This window comes from Aotus nancymaae, unplaced genomic scaffold (genome assembly GCF_030222135.1).
Source record: "Aotus nancymaae isolate 86718 unplaced genomic scaffold, 86718_ANA_hifiasm-v0.15.2.pri h1tg000089l, whole genome shotgun sequence".
Lineage (NCBI taxonomy): Eukaryota > Metazoa > Chordata > Mammalia > Primates > Aotidae > Aotus > Aotus nancymaae.
Window position 1 is genome coordinate 3,012,233 of NW_026988504.1, and position 22,107 is coordinate 3,034,339.

At 59.2% G+C, this 22,107-nt stretch overlaps 3 protein-coding genes across 8 annotated transcripts in view; 1 reads left to right on the forward strand and 2 right to left on the reverse strand.

Moving 5' to 3' along the window:
- Positions 1-4,971, reverse strand: part of SLC26A11 (solute carrier family 26 member 11) — a 30,340-nt gene extending 25,369 nt beyond the window's left edge. The window contains exon 1 of one of the 5 annotated variants that reach the window (XM_064369574.1): positions 4,565-4,971. The gene's annotated coding sequence lies outside the window, so the exon portion shown is untranslated. Of the gene's footprint in view, positions 1-295; positions 347-576; positions 653-988; positions 1,015-4,564 lie in introns of those variants that run through there. The other 4 variants (XM_064369573.1, XM_064369571.1, XM_064369572.1 and 1 more) reach the window with 4 other exon arrangements.
- On the forward strand, positions 1,201-11,791 carry SGSH (N-sulfoglucosamine sulfohydrolase). Of its 2 annotated transcripts, XM_012452760.3 has the most exons (8): positions 1,201-1,288; positions 4,173-4,333; positions 5,928-6,033; positions 6,297-6,447; positions 6,730-6,886; positions 7,168-7,249; positions 8,986-9,189; positions 10,314-11,791. In XM_012452760.3, exons 1-8 carry the CDS (start codon positions 1,201-1,203, stop codon positions 10,871-10,873), a joined length of 1,509 nt encoding a protein of 502 aa, XP_012308183.2. In that variant the 3' UTR covers positions 10,874-11,791. The 2 variants fall into 2 exon arrangements, with proteins under 2 accessions (XP_012308183.2, XP_012308181.2); XM_012452758.3 differs by lacking the exons at positions 1,201-1,288; positions 4,173-4,333 and having other exon boundaries at positions 4,365-6,033.
- Positions 11,792-11,889: 98 nt separating this feature from the next.
- CARD14 (caspase recruitment domain family member 14) overlaps positions 11,890-22,107 on the reverse strand; it is a 41,360-nt gene continuing 31,142 nt past the window's right edge. The window contains exons 15-22 of the mRNA XM_021666346.2: positions 20,419-20,545; positions 19,877-20,117; positions 18,134-18,197; positions 17,330-17,444; positions 16,274-16,444; positions 15,511-15,632; positions 14,082-14,197; positions 11,890-12,867 (exon numbers count right to left, since the gene is read on the reverse strand). Coding sequence (XP_021522021.2) covers positions 12,660-12,867; positions 14,082-14,197; positions 15,511-15,632; positions 16,274-16,444; positions 17,330-17,444; positions 18,134-18,197; positions 19,877-20,117; positions 20,419-20,545 — 1,164 coding nt within the window. The 3' untranslated portion in view covers positions 11,890-12,659. The remainder of the gene's footprint in view (positions 12,868-14,081; positions 14,198-15,510; positions 15,633-16,273; positions 16,445-17,329; positions 17,445-18,133; positions 18,198-19,876; positions 20,118-20,418; positions 20,546-22,107) is intronic.

Consider the following 22,107-nt stretch of genomic DNA (forward strand, 5'->3'; position numbering starts at 1 on the left):
ATGCAGGTGGCATAGACCAGCAGTCAGAGCGTGGCCTTCGAAGAACCCAGCCACACTGGTCAGAGCCGGCGGGGGCCAGGAGGGGTCACTATGGGTCTCCCCTCCCCAGGGGCGCTGAGCCAGACGGGTCTGAGAGGAAGCCAACAACGTGTGCAAGAGCGGAACTGGGCCAAGACGGAGGGCCCACCCCATGCCCTCATCACCCACTCTCCCTGAATCCCCCTGCGCAAATCCTGGGTGCCCTGTCCCTCCATTCCCAACTCTCCCGATTAGAAACTGCTCAGCGATTTCTTACTGAGAAGCCTGAAGACTAATTAGGCTCAACACTTCTCGCTCCCGGAGAACTGGCTTCCTTTTCCTTTTTCCCCCCTCACCCCAGGGAATTTAACGGGCAGCAGCGCAGAGAGAAGCAGGGCCCGCGGGGGCACACTAGGCTGGCGGGGGTGCCGGCGGCGGCCGGGAGGGGATCCCAGGTTTTCCAACTGCGCACCAATGCGGGCTCCACCCACTACGGTGGACTGCGGCGCTGGTGGGGGGGGTCCTCCCTCCTGACACCACGCCTCGCTCGGCCCCCACCTGTGGCATTCACGCCCTGGAGTTCTAGTTTTTTCTGGGAGGACGTCAAAGGCGCCCAGTTAATTCAGGTGCGCAGCATCCTCCAGGGCCCGCCCCCCGAGGCCCCCGGCCGCCCCGCTCCGGCCAAAATCCACTCCCCAGCCCCCGGCCCCGCCCACGAGGCCGCTGGCTCCGGATCCTGGGGCCTCCGGCGGGGACCCCGCGCCACCTGACGGTCCGCAGTCCCTCGGCCCCGAGCAAAGCCGAGGGCCGCGGGGACCCGGGTGAGGACGCGGCAAGGGGGTGGTCCCCGCGGGAGGCGCCCGCACTTTCGGGCTCCGCCCCCGCGTCGGCTGCCCCCGGCGACCCCGGCCACTGTCCGCATCCCCCGCCCCTGGTCCCCGCTCGCCGCCCTCGCGGGCCACGGACTCACCCACCCGGTACCGCAGCTCGGGGGTCTCCTGGCGTCGCCGCAGCCGGGTCCGCAGGAGTCACCGGGAACGGGCCGGGGCGGGGTCTGGGGCGCACGTGACTGGGGGCGGGGCCGAGCGTGGCAGGGGCGTGACCGGGGGCGGGGCCGAGCGCGGCAGGGGCGGGGCCGAGCGGGAGACCAGAGCCCGCGCCGAAGCCGGAACCGCAGCCGCCATGCGCCGCCCCGGGCCCGCCTGCTGCGCGCTGTTGCTGGTCCTGGGGCTCTGCCGGGCGCGCCACCGGAACGCACTGCTGCTTCTCGGTGAGTGCCGGCGCCGCCCTCCCACGCCCACCTGCCGTGGCCCGCGGAAGTGGCCACTGGCCTCCTCCCTACCTTGGCCAGTGTTGACCCTGCTGTGCCCTGCCCTTGTATCCCCCTGCCATTCCCTCTCGCCCACCCCTCTGCGCTGCCCTCAGACTCCAAATGGGTGTCTCCCCAGAGAGGGCAGCGAGGGGTGGAGGGGTGAGCCCCAGCATCCAGCCCCGCTACCTTACCTCCTGCCGCCTGTCCCCACCCGCCTCTGACCCTGCCCAGCCAGGGCCCAGGGGGTCCACGGATCCCAGATCCCTCTCGGGAGGGGATGCCCGAGGAGGAGCTGGTGCTCAAGTCCCCAGAGACTGCAGACAGGGTGCCCTCCTGGCTCTCATCTCCTCCCTAGTGTAATCTTTTCCGACCCTAGAGGCTGTGGTTCAGCTGCCTTTTCCCTTGTCCGAGGGCACAGCCCTCCACCACCCCCCACCACCGTCTCCCCCAATCCCGGCCCCTTTCAGAAACCCCAGGTTCCTCTCGGGCAAGCACTGTGCTGCTCACAAGACTTCCGGTTTGGGTAATCAAGCCCTGGCCCTTGACAAGTGACAAGGCCTGTGATTCTTTCCCCTTCTGAGGTCTGGCACGCTGCCAGGTGCCCTCTTTCTGATTAGCTTAGTGGTCTCTGGGCGGGGGTTCGGCTCACTGTAACATAAATAGCTCTCCTGCCGACTCCTCACCTCCCAGAAACACAGCGGAGAATCTTCCTGGACCCTCATCTGCGGATGGGATTCCCACTGGAGGCTCTCAGAGCCCCGGCCGTGCAGCCCCTGCTCTAGGGCCGGTCTTAGCGCGGACTGCCATAGGTTGGCTTAAACAACAGAAATGTATTTCTCACAATTCTGCAGGCTGAGAATCCAAGGTCGGGGGCCAGCTTGGTTGGGTTCCACTGAGGGTCCACTTTCGGCTTGCAGGTGTCATCCTTTCACTGTTTCCTCACATGACAAGCGGGAGGGGGTCGCACTTCCTCTTCCTTTCTTTCCTCTCTTTTCTTTTTTCTTTCTTTCTTTCCACTTTCTTTTCTTTTCCTTTTTCTTTCTTTTCTTTCTTTTTGTGAGACAGTCTCACTTTGTCACCCAGGCTGGCGTGCAGCAGCACAATCTCAGCTCACTGCAGCCTCAACCTCCCAGGCTCAAGTGATCTTCCTGTCTCAGCCTCCCAAGTAGCTGGGACCACAGGTGCACACCACCATGCCCAGTTAATTTTTGTAGAGACAAAGTCTCACTGTGTTGCCCAGGCTGGTCTCGAACTCTTGGGCTGAAGCGATCTTCCTGCCTCGGCCTCCCAGGTGCTGGGATTACAGGCACAAAACATGGCACCCGGCTCTCTCTCTCTCTTTTCTTGTAAGGCAACAGTCCTGTCAGATCGGGGTCCTATCCTTATGACCTCATTTAACCTTAATTAAGGACCCTGTCTCCAGATAGAATCATGTTGATATCAGGGCCTCAGCGCATGAATTCTGGGAGGACACAGTTCCGTTCATAGCAGGCCCACAGCCAAGTGCCAAGACACTCTGGGTTTGGAGAAGGGCAGCTTTCCTTCTGGGCTGCAGGTAGGGAGCACAGCAGCCCGCTCTCGCTCCGGGCATACCTGGCTGCCATGCGCTCACACCCCATGGGTGCTGTGGGGTGGAGGATGGGAGCCCAGCTTGAAGCTGTGCAGCCTCCTCTGCCATGGACCGCATTGCCTCTGAGGGAGCTGGGGGAAGGTGTTGGTCCTGGGAGTTTCCACCAGCCTCTCCTGGGGTGCCCCCAGTGTCGTCTACCCCAGAGCAGGGGAAGAAGTGTGGTGTGGTTGTAGAAGCTCAGAGCCCTGTACTTCACCTTTCTGGGCCTCAGCTGTTTTGCGTAGAGTGAAAGGGTTGAACTATACAATCTGAAGTTTACTTGGCCTTTGAGATGGCATCACTGAGAAGCAGTGGTGGGGCACACACACAGATCCTTAGACATGTGCTGGGCAAGGCTCTCCTGCCCTCTGCCCCAGGCAGTGTCTGCAGAGCCCAGAATTGCCCAGCAGTGTGCTATGGCCACTCATTCAGCCACCGTCTGCCTAAATGCCTAGCCGGGTAACATGCCCACCCAGGTAGCATGCCTGCTGGGCTATCATCAAGCTTCTTGGAGTATCATGCCTGCATGAGTATCTTGACCACTTGGGTACCATGCCTGCCTGCTAACATACCCACCCAGGTGCCAGGCCTGCCTGGGTACCATGCCCACCTGCTTATACCCACCAGCTATCAGTTTAGCCTGTGTGCTGTGCCCACCTGCCAACATACCCACTGGGTATCATGCCTGCTTGGGGTATCATCAAGCTTGTTGGGGTATGAAGCCTGCCTATGATGACCACTTGGTTACCATGCCTGCCTGCTCTCATGCCCACCCAGGTATCAGGCCTGCTGGGTACCAGCCCACCTGCTAACACACCCACCGGGTATTAGGCCTGCCTGGGTACCATGTTCACCTGCTATGCCTACCATCTATCAGTCCAGCCTACATACCCTGCTCACCTGCTAACAACCCACCATGTATCATGTCTACTGGGTACCATGCCTGCTTGCTAATATACCCAGTAGGTAGGGAGCCTTCCTATACGTGCCCGCCTGCTAACATGCCCGCCTGCTAACATGCCCTCTGGTATCATGCTTGCCTGCTGTACCCCCTCAGGTGTCACGCCTCCTAGGTAATGAAGTGCTCTGTCACGATAGCGTTTGTGCTGCGTCAGTACCATGCCCACCTGGGTAACTTGCCCCCTGGCATCACAGCCCCAGCCTCCCTCACTCCCGGCGCTGTTTCTCGTGACCCCAGCCCACCACGTGCTCTCTGTCTCCCACTTTACGCAGCGGATGACGGTGGCTTTGAGAGTGGTGCGTACAACAACAGCGTCATTGCCACCCCGCACCTGGACGCCTTGGCCCGCCGCAGCCTCCTCTTCCGCAACGCCTTCACCTCCGTCAGCAGCTGCTCTCCCAGCCGTGCCAGCCTCCTCACCGGCCTGCCCCAGGTGAGGTGCAAGAGGCAGGAGGAGGGGTGGGCCGGGAGTAGACAGGCTGCGTCCGGGGCCCAGGCCTCTGCCACGTCTCCCATCCCTGGGCTCCCTGAGGGGGGACTGCCCACTTCCCTCCCACCTCCAGGAGGAGGCACAGCCGCTGGCCGTGAGTACAGACTGGGGCTCCGACTCCCACCTGCCAGCCCTATCTTCACTGCTCTGTGTGGCCTTGAGCAAGTGACCTACCTCCTGTGCCTCAGTTTCTTCATCTGTAAGATGGCGGGTATAATGGGGACTGGCGAGGCTGATGCTGCGTATGTAAGCACTTAGCGTGAGGCCTGGTGTGCTTACTCAGTGTGAACCGCCATTGTGACAGTGTCCCAGGAGCGCTATGTGCAGGGACCTGCCGCCGTTAGGCACGCACGCTCCTATTTCATGGTGGTAAAATGCACACACATCAGCGTTCCCAGCTTAGCCGTTTTCCAGTACATGTTCCGTGGCATTAAGCACATTCACAGTGCCTCGCAGCCATCACCCCATCCATCCATCTCCAGAAGTTTCCCATCTTCCCAAACACAAGCTCTGTCCCCACGAAACACCAGCTCTACATTCTCCCTCCTCGTCCCCTGCCGACCAACATTCTCCCTCCATCTCAATGAATCTGACTGTTCCAGGGGCACATAGGAGTGGAATCACACAGGACTAGTCCTTTTATGTCTTTTTTTTTTGAGTTGGAGTCTCACTCTGTCTCCAGGCTTGAGTGCGGCGGTGTGATCTCAGCTCGCTGCAGCCTCCGCCTCCTGGGTTCCAGGGATTCTCCTGCCTCAGCCTCCTGAGTAGCTGAGATTAAAGGTGCACACCTCCATGCCTGGCTAATTTTTGTATTTTTAGTAGAGACAGGGTTTCTCCATGTTGGCCAGGATGGTCTCAAACTCCTGACCTCAACTGATCAGCCCTCCTCAGCCTCCCAAAGTGCTGGGATTACAGGCGTGAGCCATGGCACCTGGCCAATGGGCACTTACTTTTGGTATCTTACCTTGTGATCTTAGCTTATTGTAAGTGAAGTGCTGTCTCCATCTGAGGCTGAGGCTGAATGGAAGGCCAGGGTGTGGAGATGACATGCATGGGTGCAGATGCTTCCTGAGAGGCTCATCCGGACACAGGTGTGCCCACTTCCGGCAGTAGGCCACAGGACTAGGAGGGGCTCCTCCTTGCCTGATACCGCCCTAGGCAGTCTGAGTTTTTAAAAAATGCAGTTTGTTTTACAGTATAAAATAACTAGGTCATAAACAAGGCCTGGCTCTGTCTTTTTCACTCTGTGATGTGTCGTAACAGAAGAGCTGAGAAGTGCAGATGTGCAAAAAGAACACCCAGGCCACCTCACGCCGGTGCACGCCCTCCAGGACCCCTTCTTCCTTGTGAAGTCCTCCTTTCATGGGAGGGACCCATGGGCCTCTCAGGCGGGGAGTGGGAGGTGGAGCCAGGCTCTCTAGGTTCTGGCCACTTGAAGTCTAAATCGGGGGCCCTGAGAAAGCCCCTGGTGATGGGAGGGCCGTGTGAGGACAGGTGCGGCTGGTGGGGCCCCGGACCTCATGCGTCTTTCCGGCAGCATCAGAATGGGATGTACGGGCTGCACCAGGACGTGCACCACTTCAACTCCTTCGACAGGGTGCGGAGCCTGCCGCTGCTGCTCGGCCAGGCTGGCGTGCGCACAGGTGAGAACGCTGCGCTGAGGGCAGGGCGCAGGGTGAGGCACAGAGGCCCGGCCGGAGCCCAGGAGGTTCAGTGCCCTGTCCCAAGGCACCCCCTGTGGCCTGCCCTTAGCTCTTGTCCCAAAGGACCTGGGCCTGGTTTTGAGTCCTGGCTAGGCTGTGAGTCCACGAGAACCCACAGTGTGCTTAGGTCTGAGGGGGCAAGGAAGGGAGCAGGGGGGTTGGGAGGCTGAAGGGACTCTAGACAGGCCTCTCTTCCCACCCAGGCATCATCGGGAAGAAGCATGTTGGGCCGGAGACCGTGTACCCGTTTGACTTTGCTTACACCGAGGAGAACAGCTCTGTCCTCCAGGTGGGGCGGAACATCACGAGAATTAAGCTGCTCGTCCGGAAATTCCTGCAGACTCAGGACGACCGGTACGAGGCGGGGCCCCTGCCCCTTCCCCTGGCGGCTGGCCCCAGAGCACAGCCGAGTCTTCAGGTGGGATGCATGGGCCCCCATGTGGCTGGAGTGGGGGCAGGGGAGAAGGTTCTGGGTACTCAAGTTAGTCTGGTCAGGAGGAGAAGGGACGTGGGGAAACTGAGGCAGTGAGGGTCACAGGTTGACGTCCAGATACAGAGGAGGAGGCAGAGCCAAGGGGCTTCCTGTGTCAGGCAGCACTGGCCCTGCAGCCTTGGCAATGAGCCTGTCCCGTGCAGGCCTTTCTTCCTCTACGTCGCCTTCCACGACCCCCACCGCTGTGGGCACTCCCAGCCCCAGTACGGAGCCTTCTGTGAGAAGTTTGGCAATGGAGAAAGCGGCATGGGTCGCATCCCAGACTGGACTCCGCAGGCCTATGACCCACAGGATGTGCTGGTAGGAGGCCCCTCCCTCGTTTCAGGACGCCCCTCAGCCCTGGGTCAGGGATGCGGCCCTCCCGTGAGCTTGCAGCTCTGGCCCTAGGTGAGGAAGAAAGATGCTTTAACCGAATTGGATTCAGGTTCCCATCGTCGGGTCACAGAGAGAACCGTAGAGAGACGGGATGGTCCAGAGTGAGGCTCTTCTGGGCTAATCCATTCACAGGAGGCCTGGGGAGAAGGCTGGGTGCCGCTCTGCAGTCAGTCCGTTCTAAGCCTGGCTCCTTCCACCTGCCCCAGGTGCCTTACTTCGTCCCCAACACCCCGGCAGCCCGAGCCGACCTGGCTGCTCAGTACACCACCATCGGCCGCATGGACCAAGGTGGGCTTGCGGAACCGGGCACTCGGGGGGGGGCCACAGCCTGGGTCCCCCATCCTGGGCCAGCACCCTCTCAGTCAGGTCACAGCAGAGTGTGGGTGAGGGTCTCAGGGTGGCAGGCCCTGTGTGCCCGGGGGGGGTGCCACAGCCTGGGTCCCCCATCCTGGGCCAGCACCCTCTCAGTCAGGTCACAGCAGAGTGTGGGTGAGGGTCTCAGGGTGGCAGGCCCTGTGCAGCGGCAGGTGGAGCCCACATTGAGAGGAGGGGTCTGCAGGTGGCATGGGGACCCACCCCGGGGCTGCCCTGACGTGGAGCTGCTGCTGGGCTGGGACCTTAGGGCGCCCCAGAGGTTGGTTGGGTGAAGACTCCAGATACTTCCAGCAACAGGACCTGAGTCGGATGTGGGGTCTGGAGTTCCCTCGCTTATGCAGATGGAGAACTTGGGGCATGTGAGTTTTTTGTGGCTGTACTAAAAAGTACACAAACTGGATGGCTTACAACAACCGAAGTTTGTCCTCTCATAGTTCTGGAGGCCACAAGTTTGAAATCAAAGTGTCAGCACGGCCACGCTCCCCTGAAGGTCTGGGGGAGACCCCTGCCTTTCCTCCTGCAGCTCTGGGGGCTGTGGCAGGGCTCAGTGTTCTGGGCTGGCGGCAGCATCGCCCCCATCTCTGCTTAAACCTTCACACGCCTTTTTCCTGCCTCCTCTCCTGCCCGCGTCTCCTCCTCTTATAAGGACCCCGTCATTGGATTTAGGGGCTGGCTGGGCACTTCAGGATGATTTTGTCCCAGGATCTTTATCTGCAAAGTGCCCCTTTCCAAACAAGGTCCCCTTCACAGATTCCGATGCACATGACCCCCTCCCCTTTGGGGATGGGGGTCACCATTCAACCCACAACTGGAGGTTGGGACCTCTGCCATGTTCCCAGGTGATGCTGATACAAGGTCCCCTTCACAGATTCCGGTGCACATGACCCCCTCCCCTTTGGGGATGGGGGTCACCATTCAACCCACAACTGGAGGTTGGGACCTCTGCCATTTCCCTGTTGGTGCCACTAATTCTTGGTGATCTGGGAAGCAGTGGGTATAGAGGAAAGCTTGTCTTCTGGCCCCTGCCCTATTTGCTCCATGGGACAGACATGAGATTCCAGAGAACCCAGAAGCTGGTGGGCAGCAGGGAGCAGGTGCCTGGGGATGACGCTGAAGTACCAAGGGAAGGCTAGAGTTCCGGGAGGCCCATTCGAGGCCTGCTCAGAGACTGGGAGCTTGGCAGAGCCACGCAAGAGCCAGGGCCGGTGGGAAGAACAGGAGTGCTTTCTTTTTTTTTTTTTGAGACGGAGTTTCGCTCTTGTCACCCAGGCTGGAGTGCAATGGCACGATCTCGGCTCACCGCAACCTCCGCCTCCTGGGTTCAGGCAATTCTCCTGCCTCAGCCTCCTGAGTAGCTGGTATTACAGGCACGTGCCACCATGCCCAGCTAATTTTTTGTATTTTTAGTAGAGATGGGGTTTCACCATGTTGACCAGGATGGTCTCGATCTCTTGACCTCGTGATCCACCCGCCTCGGCCTCCCGAAGTGCTGGGATTACAGGCGTGAACCACCGTGCCTGGCAGGAGTGCTTTCAAATCCAGAAAGCACCGGAGCCCAGTGGCCAGATGAAGCAGTGGGCGGGTCCCCACACTCCCCTGCCTCCGCAGGTGTCTGCGGCTGAGCTCTGCTCTCCTGCCCCTCACTGCAGGAGTTGGACTTGTGCTCCAGGAGCTGCGTGAGGCAGGTGTCCTGAACGACACACTGGTGATCTTCACATCCGACAACGGGATCCCCTTCCCCAGTGGCAGGACCAACCTGTACTGGCCGGGCGCCGCCGAGCCCTTACTGCTGTCATCCCCGGAGCACCCGAAACGCTGGGGCCAGGTCAGCGAGGCCTACGTCAGCCTCCTAGGTATGCCTCTGCTGCCTCCGTCAGGGAAGGGGTGGGAGTGGACGTGCGCCGGGGCCACGATGCGTCAGATGCTGCTCCACACCCATTACCTCACGTGGCTCTCGTATCGTCTGAGCAAGGAAGGGACCGTTACTCCCACTCTACAGAGGAAAAGAATGAGGCTCAGAGGGGTGAAGTAGGCTGTTCAAGACTGCACAGCTGGTAAGCACTAAGCTAGGATTCCAGCCTGGATCCCACTGCTTTCAAAACCACTGCTTTTCCCCGCCTACCCTGGATGAGCTTCAGAATCACCTGGGATGCTTATTAATATCCAGACTGAAACCCCAGAGTGTCTGATTCAGTAGATTTTGGTAGGGCTCAAGAATTTGCATGTCTGACATGTTCCCAGGTGATGCTGATACTGTGGGCCTGGGGACCCCTTTTTGAGCATCTCTGCACCCCATCCTGCCTTCCTGGGGGTCCCAAAGCACCTCATGACCCTGCTCATTTTTAAAAAGCCCTGGGACATCTAGTCCCATGTTATGAACGTGCAGACAAAGATAGGGGTGCAGGAAGACTTTGTGAAGGGCTCAGGGTGAGCCCCTTGGCACAGGGCAGAGGCCCGCCATGTCCTGCACACTGCCTGGCAGAGCCTCCAGGAGGGGTGCGCTGGGGCGGCAGCACACTCAGGTTCCCTTTCCCTCCCAGCTCGGGCCCACATCTCTCTTGGGGCCCATATCTCTCTTGGGGCCCATACCTCTCTTGGGGCCCACATCTCTCTTGGGGCCCACAACTCTCTTGGGGCCCACATCACTCTTGGGGCCCACAACTCTCTCTGGCCCCAAAGCATGAGCCAGGAGCACTGAGGCCGCACCCACCACAGGGTGGGAGCAGACTTCTTTTCTGGTCTGTAGGATTTTAGGAGGATCCTAAATGTCACCGAGTCGGGGCCTCTTGCTATGCCATCCGAGGCACCGTGGCCCAGAGAGATGGCTGGCAGTGAGAGGTGTCAGCTGGACAAGGCACGTCCCGCTGCTGATTGGATTGGAGAAGGTACCCGCCCGGAGCGGCACAGGTTCGGCCCTTCAAGGGCAGCTCCTGTGTGCTGAGGGCTGTGCAGCTCTGAGATGCCGCTTCCCTTCCAGACCTCACGCCCACCATCCTGGACTGGTTCTCCATCCCCTACCCCAGCTATGCCATCTTTGGCTCGAAGACCATCCAGCTCACTGGCCGGTCCCTCCTGCCAGCGCTGGAGGCCGAGCCCTGCTGGGCCACCGTCTTCGGCAGCCAGAGCCACCACGAGGTCACCATGTCCTACCCCATGCGCTCCGTGCACCACCAGAACTTCCGCCTCGTGCACAACCTCAACTTCAAGATGCCCTTTCCCATCGACCAGGACTTCTACGTCTCACCCACCTTCCAGGACCTTCTGAACCGCACCGCAGCTGGGCGGCCCACGGGCTGGTACAAGGACCTCCATCATTACTACTACCGGGCACGCTGGGAGCTCTACGACCAGAGCCAGGACCCCCATGAGACCCAGAACCTGGCCACCGACCCACGCTTTGCTCAGGTTCTGGAGATGCTTCGGGCCCAGCTATCCAAGTGGCAGTGGGAGACCCACGACCCCTGGGTGTGCGCCCCTGACGGTGTCCTGGAGGAGAAGCTCTCTCCCCAGTGCCAGCCTCTCCACAACGAGCTGTGACCACCCCGGGAGGCCTGTGCACACGTCCCACACACATCCCTGTGGCGGCCAGCCTGGGGAGCAGTGATGACAGCCCTTCCCTCCACACTCCCGTCCAGGGTGGGTCCTTCCTTCCTGCAGGCTGTCACTCCCACCAATGCCTGGAGGGGGACCAGAGTGTGTGCCCAGCCCCTCCACCGCCAGGGGCACTGCTGTCATGGCAGGGGACACGGCTGTCTCGTGTCTGAACCACGTCCCGGCACAGAATTCTAGCCATGATCTGCGGACAGGGCGGCATCCCCAGCCCATGACAAGGGGTCTGTTTTCTGGCTTGGTTTGGGGACCTGCAAATGGGAGGCTTGAGGCCTCTTCAGACTTCAGCACCCACAGATGCTTCTGAACCCTTCCCAGAGAGCAGATGGGGGCTTCTGTGCTGCATGAGCAGCGGGCAGAGTGGGTCCCGGCTACACTCGCCTGTGAGCACAGCGCCTGGCTCTTCCCAGCCTCTGGCCTAGCGGAAGCCTTTGAGTGACCCTTGGCCAGGTTTCTGCTGCTTCTGGTCAAGCACCAGGTCCCCAGGCAGGTTTCAGCTGGTTGGCAGCAGGCTCCCTGAGTGATGAGTGTTTCTGGGCAGAAGCTTATCTCTTTTGAGAGTGTCTGAAGATGAAGGTATGGCGATGCCCCTGTCCTCTGGCTTGGGTGAATTCTTGGGTGACACCGGCATTGCTGGGAGAGTGCGCCGTTCCTGCCTTGCCCCCACCCACCTCGGGAGCAGAAGCTGGGCCTGGACACCCCTCAAAGGAGAGGGCGCTTCCTCGAGTGGGTGGGCTGCCATTACCCTTTCTCCCATCACTCCATACTGGGGTGGGCTGGGGAAGCCACAGGCCAGCTACTGTAAAAGCTTTTTATTTTAGTAAAATATACAGTTCTTTTTCTGAACTCATTTATGACAATACCAAATTCTAGAACAGCTTCCTGGTTTTCGGACACTGTTGTCTAATGGCATTCACTCTGCCACAGTCCCAGGAGGTCGGGCAAGGCCAGGCGCTGGGGGACCTGGGTCCTCCCCTGAGCCCTGGGGGTGCAAAGTCAGGTTGGGGGAAGGCAGAGTCCGCCGGGCCCTGTACAGGGGTGTTGGTGCCAGGCTCCTCCAGGACGCCCCCACTGAACGGGCATGGAGGCCACAGGGCATGGGCCCTCTGAAAGTACTGTCTGTATCACCCAGAAACATCATTTACAAGTAAACACACTGGCCTCTGTAAACTGGAGTTCGGAGGCATCGCAGCCTCAGAAGCTGAGAAAAGGTGGCCAGGGTCACGGCATATGTGGGCTTGTGCCTCTGCCCCCGGCAAGGCTGGCAGCAACCTTGGGGGCCCCCCTGACTCCCCACCCACTGCCTCTGTGGTTTTGGAGCGAGCCTTTGACACATCAGAATGTAGAAGGAAGTGCAGGCCCACGGATCTGTATCAGGCCTACAGACAGGTGGTTTTACAGACAGGGGGAGCCTCTAGTTCTAGGGAAGGTGTGGAAAGACGTCCCTCCTTTCCCACTGCAGAAACATTCTCAGGGTCTCCAGTTCAGACCATGGCAAGCCTGGTGACGGGTGAAGATGGTTTCCACAGAAAAGTAAGCAGATACAAGTGGCTTCACCGTGTGCGCCCTGCACGCGGTGAGGGTTTAAGGGTAGTCCCCAGCCAGAGGGGAGAGCTGGCCTCATGTGCCTAGGAGCCCACAGTTCTGCCAGAGGCCCTGGGCTCATTCATCGGCACCCAGAGGCCCCGCAGTCCCGGGAAGGTGTACGGGTGCGTCACTGGGGGCTCTGCTCCGCCCATACCACCTTCTTCTGCTCGTCAGCTACGGCCTGGCGGACACAGCTGAGCAGGCCGTCCATGTCGCTCCAGCTGTCGGGAGCCAGGGTGCTGTACAGACAGGGCGCCCGGTCCAGGTCTCCCTCCTCCTGCCTGGCGGCCTCCAGGACCTGCTCCTCCGAGGTGCCCAGCCGCTGTAGGCCCTTCCTGCACAGGCCAGAGACGGGGGGGTGGGCTCAGGGGAGGGCAAGGGCCCAGCAGCCGGCTGGGGTAGTGTTGACACGCACCCAAACGCCCCTGAACACAGGTGGCCTCGCTTTGAGAGGACCTTGTAAAGAAGACGGGGCCCGGGCCCCGGGGCTGGGGCAGGCCGTCCGGAGCGCAGCCTTGGCTCCCAGAGCGGAACGCGCACGGTAGCAAGACATCCTGGTCTGTCCCCAGGAAACCGAGTAATTTTTTTTACCTTTTTTTTTTGTCCTTAGTCAAACAGAATGAGACCGCACCCCAGTAAGCGCGGAGGGTCGGTGGAGCTGAGGCCAGGCCCGAGGCCAGGCCTCACAGTGGTCCTCTAGGCTGCCCTTGGGGAGGGAGTGCCAATGTGTTAATTTACAACTTTAAATTTCAGTGATAAAATGTCATTTGCCAGTGACTGGGCTATTTTTGCCCACTGCAAAAGGCACCCTCATCCTGGTATCAAGATTCCTGAGAGGCCAGATTTGAAATCGAGTTTGTTTGGTGAGCATGAGATCAGAGTAGTTTTTTTTCTTTTTTGACACAGTCTCACTGTTGCCCAGACTTGAGTGCAGTGGCTTGATCTCGGCTCACCGCAACCTCCGCCTCCCGGGTTGAAGAGATCCTCCTGCCTCAGCCTCCCAAGTAGCTGGGATTACAAGCACCTGCCACCACGCCCAGCTAGTTTTTGTTTTTGTTTTTCTTTTGTTTGTTTGTTTTTGAGATGGAGTCTTGCTCTGTCACCCAGGGTGGAGTGCAATGGTGTGATCTCTGGCTCGCTGCAACTCCTCCACCTCCCAGGTTTAAGCAGTTCTCCTGCCTTAGCCTCCCAAGTAGCTGGGACTACAGGTGTGTGCCACCATGCCCTGCTAATTTTTGTATTTTTAGTAGAGACAGGGTTTCTCCATGTTGGCCAGGCTGGTCTCGAACTCCTGACCTCAAGTGATCTGCCTGCCTCAGCCTCCCAAAGTGCTGGGATTACAGGCATGAGCCACTGTGCCCGGCCAAAATCAGAGGAATGTCATGAGCCATCAGCAGGGCCCTTGTCCCAAAGTTGTGTGGAAACTGCCCTGTCAGCGCCTCAGGTTCCTGAAAGCCGCAGAGTGCACTCCGGAGGCACCTGCTGTGGGCTTCTGGGGAGCCCAGGAGCCACTTCAGAGCCCGCTGCCCAGCCCCCAGCATGCACCTACTTGAGCTTCTTCGCCATCTTCTCATTGACAGAGACGTGGATGACGATAGGGAAGATGTCCATTCTGTGCAGGGCGCAGACACTGTCCAGCCGGACGTCCAGGAGGGCATGGATGTTCTTTGCGGGAGGGAGAGGGAGAAGTGAGTCGAGATCAGGGGCCTCGGAGGAAGGAAAGGGAGCCCGTGCCCAGGTCTGAAGGGCCCTCTGGGCAGGCTGAGGGCAGGAGCTGGGCAGCACTGATTCTGCAGAGGAGATGGGGGAAGAGAGCTTGCCACTTTCTTCTCTTTTTATTTTTTTAGTTTTTAATTTTTTTATAGAGACGGTGTCTCATTATGTTGCTCAGGCTGGTCTCAAACTCTTGGGCTCAAGCAATCTTCCTGCCTAGGCCTCCCAAAGTATGGGGATTACAGGCATGAGCCACCATGCCCGGCCGCTTGCTTCTTTATTTACGAGACGGAGTTTTGCTCTTATTGCCCAAGCTGGAGTGCAATGGCGCAATCTTGGCTCACTGCAACCTCTGCTTTCTGGGTTCAAGCAATTCTCCTGCCTCAGCCTCCTGAGTAGCTGGAATTACAGGCGTGTGCCACCACAGCCCAGCTGATTTTTTGTATTCTTAGTAGAGACAGGGTTTCACCATGTTGGCTAGGCTGGTCTTGAACTCCTGACCTTAGGGATCCACCCGCCTCAGCCTCCCAAAGTGCTGGGATTAGAGGCGTGAGCCACCACACCTGGCCCTCTTTTAATTTTTTAATTTTTTTTAGTTAAAATTTTTCTATTTAGAGATGGGGGTCTCACTGTGTTGCTCAGGCTGGTCTCAAACTCCTGGGCTCAAATGATTCTCTCGCCTCAGCCTCACAAAGTGCTGGGGTTACAAGTGTGAGCCCCTGGGCCCGATTGAGTTTGCCACTTTCTAAATAAAGCTGCTTGCTGTGCCGTCTGAAGAGTTTCCGTCCCTTTGATTTTTCACTGGGAAAATCTAGAAACTGAGCTCTGGAGACTGAGGTGGACTTGGCATGGAGCTCTGCCAGCCCCTAGGGAGACACCCAGATGCCAGGCCCTGCTTCCCATGCCTGTGAAGACACAGCTGTGGGCCACGGAGAACTGCTTTTCACACGTTTGTCTGCGCTGTCAAACATGGAGCGTGTTGTTATCTGGGATCTATTCATTCTCAAACAAATACCTATGAAACACTGCCCCCCAACAGCTGAGGAAACTGAGGCTCAAGCAGCTGGGAGGCTTCACCCAAGGTCACGTTGATCTTGACTGGCTGAGATGAGGTTTGGGCTCCTGCTGGGGTGTTGGGGCCCAGAGGTCAGTGACAAGGTCACCAGGTCTCAGGTCAGTCCCTGTACCTTTATCTCATCCCCCTCCTCTGCATTCCTGAAACCCTCCCCAGGACAGCTTCCCTACCCACCCCTGCTTGCCTTCACCTTTTCCATGAGGGACTCCACAGCATGGCGGGTCACCCAGCAGCGGCCCCCAGACACCTCTCCCTCCTGGACGATGTCCCCTCTCTGACTCCGGGCCTCATACTCCTCCTGGCTCAAGTACTCTGCAGATGACACGGGACGGGGCCCTCATACACCAGCTGTGTGGGGGTCCCAGGGAGTCCCACGGTAAACACCCCCGTCACCGGGCCCCCCGCCAGCCCTGGGAAAAGCTTTTCCTAGGGCGTCCACTTTACACACCTGGCTCTGCACACCCCGCTCTGTGCCCTGCACCTCCATCCTGAACTATCTGGACAGAGCAGGTGAGTGTGGGAATGTGCACTGTGGGGAAGGGAAGGAGACGGAGGTAGAGGAGGAGGGAGGGAGGGGTGAGGGAAGGGACTGGAGGAGGGGAGGAGGGGAGGAGGGGAGGGGGGAATGTGCACTGTGGGGAAGGGAAGGAGATGGAGGTAGAGGAGGAGGGAGGGAGGGGTGAGGGAAGGGACTGGAGGAGGAGGGAGGGAGGGGTGAGGGAAGGGACTGGAGGAGGGGAGGAGGGGAGGAGGGGAGGGGGGAGGAGGGGAGGAGGGGAGGGGGGAGGAGGGGAGGAGGGGAGGGGGGAGGAGGGGAGGAGGGGAGGGGGAGGGGGAGGAGGGGAGGAGGGGAGGGGGGAGGGGGGAGGAGGGGAGGGGGGAGGGGGGGAGGGGGAGGAGAGGAGGAGGGGAGGGGGGAGGGGGGGAGGAGGGGTTTCCAGGTAACAGTATACCTGCCAGGCACTTCTTAAACCCTTGGAGGAGGCACAGCTTCTCGCTCAGGATCTTCCCAACCACCCTGGGCACGAAGAGCACAGGCCGGGGCCCGGCGGGCCGACGCGGGTGCAGCAGGGTGTAGGGCACCAGGGTGAAGCAGCTCTCGGCCCAGAAGCACGTGCTGGAGTCTGCGGAGGAGGGGAGCCGGAGGGTGGGGGAGGCTGCCGCAGCCCCAGCACCTAGAGTACCGGGGTTGCAGGCTCAGCGGTCACAGGACTCGGTCTGAGTTCCACAGCCCCGGCAGAGCGGCTCCTTTGCACGTGCGTTACACAGCTCTGTGGTTCTCCAGGCTCCACTTTGCAGCCTGCAACTTAATCCCAGTTTCCTCTAGGCCCCAGGGAGGATGGCAGGAGCCAGGGTTTTCTTCCTTCCAAAGAATCTGGGCGAGCAGCACCCTTCTCCCCAGCCGTCCTCCCAGGGCGCAGGGTTCAGCCTTCCCTCTGTCCTGGGCCCCTGTACTCCTCTCCTGAACTTTTTTTTTTTTGAGATGGAGTCTCACTCTGTCGCCCAGCCTGGAGTGCAGTAGGGTGATCTCAGCTCACTGCAACCTCTGCCTCCTGGGTTCAAGTGATTCTCCTACCTCAGCCTCCTGAGTAGCTGGAATTACAGGTGTGCACCACCACACCCAGTTAATTTTTGTATTTTTAGTAGAGACAGGGTTTCACCATGTTGGCCAGGATGGTCTCAAACTCCCAACCTCAAGCGATCCACCCACCTTGACCTCCGAAAGTGCTGGGATTACGCTTCTGGACTGGGTTTTTTTTGGTTTTTTTTTTGGACTATTCTATTGCCACAGATTACAGAAGTAGGAACACTGGCTTACAGGACTTTAAAGATGGGTAGCTCAATTGCTCTCCAGAAATGCCTGTGGATGTCAACCATGATTCTTAAAGAGCAGATCCTGGCCTGAATGAGTGGCCTCCCCCTGCCCCAGCAGACCAAATAGCAGCAGCTCCCAAAGCCCCTTGCCCACTTGGAGCCAGCGGCCCCTGTGCCAGCTCACCAGGCCTCACCCTCCATCCTGCTGGAGTCCGACTTGCCCCTGTCAAAGGACAAACACAGAGGGCTGGCCTTGGCTTTGTCCACACTGACGACGCGGACAAGCTTCTGCGGTCCCCCGGAAGATGGCTGAAGGAGGGACGGAGAAGGGAGGAGGAGGAGGAGCTGTTGAAGCCATCAACAGGGGCCCAACAGCCCCCTGTCCTGACATCCACCCCACCAGTAAATCCAGTGTGGTCTCTGCACCATCAGACTGTGTCCACTGAACAGCCAGGATGCCCAGAGCCTGTGCCAGAGGGTGGGGGGCGCGAGGGGTCCTCAGGTTGACAGTCCCAAAGCAGGGCCCTGCACTGAGGGGTGGGCTGCCAAGGCAGGAGGAAGGACAGAGGTCTCCCCCGTGCTCAGTCCCGCATCATCCTGGGGAACTGGCCGAGCCCCGTCCTGTGGTTCTTAGCAACCGCACGGACAGGATAGTGCTTAGCAACCTGCCAAGTGTCCCGCGTCTGGAGAACACAAAGGCGCCTGGCGCAGAGGAGGGGGAATTCAGGGAAGATGACGGTCACTAGGGTGCCCTGGGAGTGATGCAGAAACACGGCTGCTCTGAGAGCACCACGAGATGTGCTACACCCGTGCAAGATAGGCTGGCTGGGGGCTGCAGACCCTGTCCTGGTTTGAAGGGCCCAGAGGAGAGACAGGCGGAGTCATCTTCCTCCAGTTAGCATCCCGCACTCTCCACACGGTGTCCCCTGCCTCCCTGCCAGCACTGTTTCCCTCTTCCAGCTCACCCCAGGGGGCCAGGACCCTCCCGGGAGCCTCACCTTTCGGGTGACTGTGCACTGCTGAGTCATGTCCTGGATGAGGGCTATGAGCTGCTGCTGAGCCCTGCGAAGACCAGGAGAGGTTCTGTCCCAGCTGCCTCCTGCCAGGAGCAGGGCAGGGGGAGAAGGGCAGGGGGAGAAGGGCAGGGGAAGTGGGGCAGGGGAGAGCCGGGCAGTGGGTAGCCCGGCAGGGGAGAGCCGAGCAGGGGAGAGCAGGGCAGGGGAAGCGGGGCAGGGGGGAGCAGGGCAGGGGAGAGCAGGGCAGGGGGGAGCGGGGCGGGGGGAGTGGGGCAGGGGAGAACAGGGCAGGGGGAAGTGGGGCAGGGGGAAGCGGGGCAGGGGGGAGCTGAGCAGGGGAGAGCCGGGCAGTGGGTAGCCCGGCAGGGGAGAGCCAAGCAGGGGAGAGCCGAGCATGGGAGAGCGGGGCAGGGGGGAGCAGGGCAGGGGAGAGCTGGGCAGGGGAGAGCGGGGCAGGGGGTGTGGGGGAGATGGCTGGGTGGGAGAGGAGGCGCTCCACCTAGAGCTCCAGCCACCCCTTTGCTTCAGGCAGGAGTGCTCCACCCTGGCAGCCATCACAGTGTCCAGAGCTTTCCAAAGACTACAGGCCCTGAGCCCACCCTTGGAGATGCTGATTTACTTATCCTGGGGTGGTACCCAGGGGATGCTGATGAGCAGCCAGCGTGCAGGGCCCCGCTCCAGAACCTCACTATTTACAGTGGGTCCATGGCCTGCAGCCTGGAGTCACCGAGAAAGCTGTTAGAAATGCAGAGTGCCGGCCGGGCGCGGTGGCTCACACCTGTAATCCCAGCACTTAGGGAGGCCGAGGCGGGTGGATCACGAGGTCAAGAGATCGAGACCATCCTGGTCAACATGGTGAAACCCCGTCTCTACTAATACAAAAAATTAGCTGGGCGTGGTGGCGCGTGCCTGTAATCCCAGCTACTCAGGAGGCTGAGGCAGGAGAATTGCCTGAACCCAGGAGGCGGAGGTTGCGATGAGCTGAGATCGCGCCATTGCACTCCAGCCTGGGCAACAAGAGCGAAACTCTCTCAAAAAAAAAAAAAAAAAAAAAAGAAATGCAGAGTGCCAGCCCTCTCCCAGGATCTGCTGGCTCTGATCCACAAGGGACTTGAGTTTGCAATAAGGGTTGGGGATGCTGAGCTTGACACTCGAGCTTTCTAGCACTTGGCATTCTGCACACTTGAACCTTGGAGCCTCCCATAGGCCGACCTAGAGTAATCGTTTTCAATGGAGCAGGACAGGAGGCAATGTCACTCCCCGGGGAGGGTGACCAGCTGTCCCTGCTTGCCCAGGACTGAGGAGTTCGCTGCATGTGGGGCTTTCGGTGCTAAGACCAAGACAGTCCTAGGAGGACCAGGGGACCCTTGGCAACATAGGGAGACATTTCTGGTTGTCACAAATGGGGCGTGGGAGTGCTTCCGGCATCCTGTGTAGGAAGGCCCCACTACAGGTAGGGATCCAGCCCCAAACATTTATGGTACCAAAGCTGAGAAACCCTGAACTAGAAAGTTCCAGAATGAACATTTCATTTGCAAGAGATAAAGCATCCATCACACAAAAAAACACCATCTTCAGCAGTGATCTTGGCAGGCTCCCCTCCGTAGGGGGGTCTCACCACGACCACCCTCTACTCCCGGGCAGGAGGAGGAAGCCGAGGCAGGCTGGGCCCCGTTTCCCCATGGGCTTCTCTGGGGACATGCCAAGCTCTGGGAAGCTGCTCACCGGGAGTAGTTGGGGATGGTGCCGTGGCCCACGGCATCCTTCATGGTGTAGGGGTTCACGCGGTGGGCGTGCCAGCAGCTGCGGCCCTGGAACATGGTGTCGGTGACGTGCAGGACCTCGTTGCAATGCACCTGCAGCTCCCCCTTGGCCCTCCCCTCCATGGCCAGGTTGACCCGGATGTAGAATGAATCCCCTGAGGTCACCATTTTGGCCTCCAGGTCCTGGAGCAGCCTCTTATAACCTGATGAAAGGGAACATGAGCCACAAATGAGCTGCGGATGCAAGCCCCGCCTCGAGGAAGGTTGCAGAACATGAAAGTCAGAAAGAAGGAAGGACCCTGCCCCAGCCTCAGACGCCACTCTGGCTCTGGAGTCAGTGAGTGGGAGGTTTCCAGCTGGCTTGGGGGCCTCCCGGGGACCTGGGGCACAGCCTGGCTGATCCTCTCCTGGACCCTGGGTGCTGGGCATGCAGAGAAGCCAGGGACCCAAGGGTCACGGAGACTGGCCAGGCAGCTGTGCACTCGAGAGGGGTGGCGTGTGTACCGTCCACGTTGACCTTCACAGACAGGCAGCAGAAGCCGTCCACCCTCCCGAGAAGCCCCACGGCCTGCTCCAGGGTTGTGTCCTCCAGGACTGCCTTGAACAAGGGCTCTGAGGCTTCGTGATCAACCTGAGGGCAAGTCGAGAAGGTCAGTCTCTTTCCCCCAGGACTCTGAATCCAGCCGGGACAGGGAGGGCACTCAGGGCGCTGAGATGAGGCCTGCACGCCTTGACTAAAACAAAGCTGCACCACAGAGCCTCTGCGGGGTCTTCCAGCCTCTCATGACGCATGCTACACACATTCCTGGCCAGAGAGTCAACTGCCAACCCTTCCCCAACCCTTCCGCTGCTGAGGTTGGGGTTTCTATGTGATAAGCACTTTCCTCTCTTGAAAGAAAAAAAAAGAAAGGACCTCAGTTCTAGAACATTCAAGAGCATTCTAGATAGGGGTTTCTCAGCCTTGGGGTCGTACTGTGTTGCTGCAGGCTGTCGTGGGCCCTATAGGCTGCTGAGTGGCATCCCTGGCCTTCACCCCACCAATGCCATGGCTCTCCCACCCACAGCCTGCCCCACTGTGAAGGCCCACCCTGCAGGGCTTCTGCCGTCCACTTCATTTCTTCTCAACCTTGTTCTAAGCTTGGAAGAGTAGATATTTTTTACGATTAAAAATTAAGATGTGTTTTAACACCATTAGAACGGAATCGGTCCCCTTAGGATACTGGGACCATCTCCCTGAACGTCGTAAATGTGCTCTGTTGCTTGAACTACCACATAGCTGGTAACTGGGAAACCTTAGAGCAGGGGTCCCCAGTCGCTGGGCCACAGACTAGTACTGGCCCGTGGTCTGTTAGGACCCCAGCCACACAGCAGGAGGGGAGGGGTGGGCGAGTGAGCACTGCCGCCTCAGCTCCGCCTCCTGTCTGATCAGCACAGCATTAGATCCCACAGGAGCCTGGACCCTACTGTGAATAGCGCGTGTGAGGGATCTGGGTTGTGTGTTCCTTATGAGAATCTAACGCTGATGATCTGTCACTGTCTCCCGTCACCCCCAGATGAGACCATCTGCAGGAAAACAAGCTCAGGGCTCCCGCGGAGTCTGAATTATGATGCAGTATGTAATTATTTCATCATCTATTACAGTGTGATAATAATGGAAATAAAGTGCACGATAAATTGAATGTGTTTGAACCATCCCCAAACAATCGCCCCTCCCCGGTCTGCGGAAAAGTTGTCTTCCATGAAGCCGGTCCCTGGTGCCAAAAAGTTTGGGGACTGCTGCTTAAGAGGATGGTTAGAAATGCAAAGAAGGGCCGGGCATGGTGGCTGACACCTGTAATCCCAGCACTTTGGGAGGCTGAGGCTGGTAGATCACTTGAGGTCAGGAGTTTGAGACCAGCCCTGCCAACGTGGTGAAACCGCGTCTCTACTAAAAATACAAAAATTAGCCGGGCGTGGTGGCGCGCACCTGTAATCCCAGCTACTCGGGAGGCTGAGGCATGAGAATCGCCTGAAACCAGGAGGTGGAGGTTGCAGTGAGCTAAGATTGTGCCACTGCACTCCAGCCTGGGCAACAGAGTGAGACTCCGTCTCAAAAAAAAAAAAAAAAAGAGAACTGGAAAGAAGGAGGGGAGACCACAGGAGGACACTTGCATTAGGAGCTCCATGTGCTCTTGTTCGAGCCCTGGGGGAGCT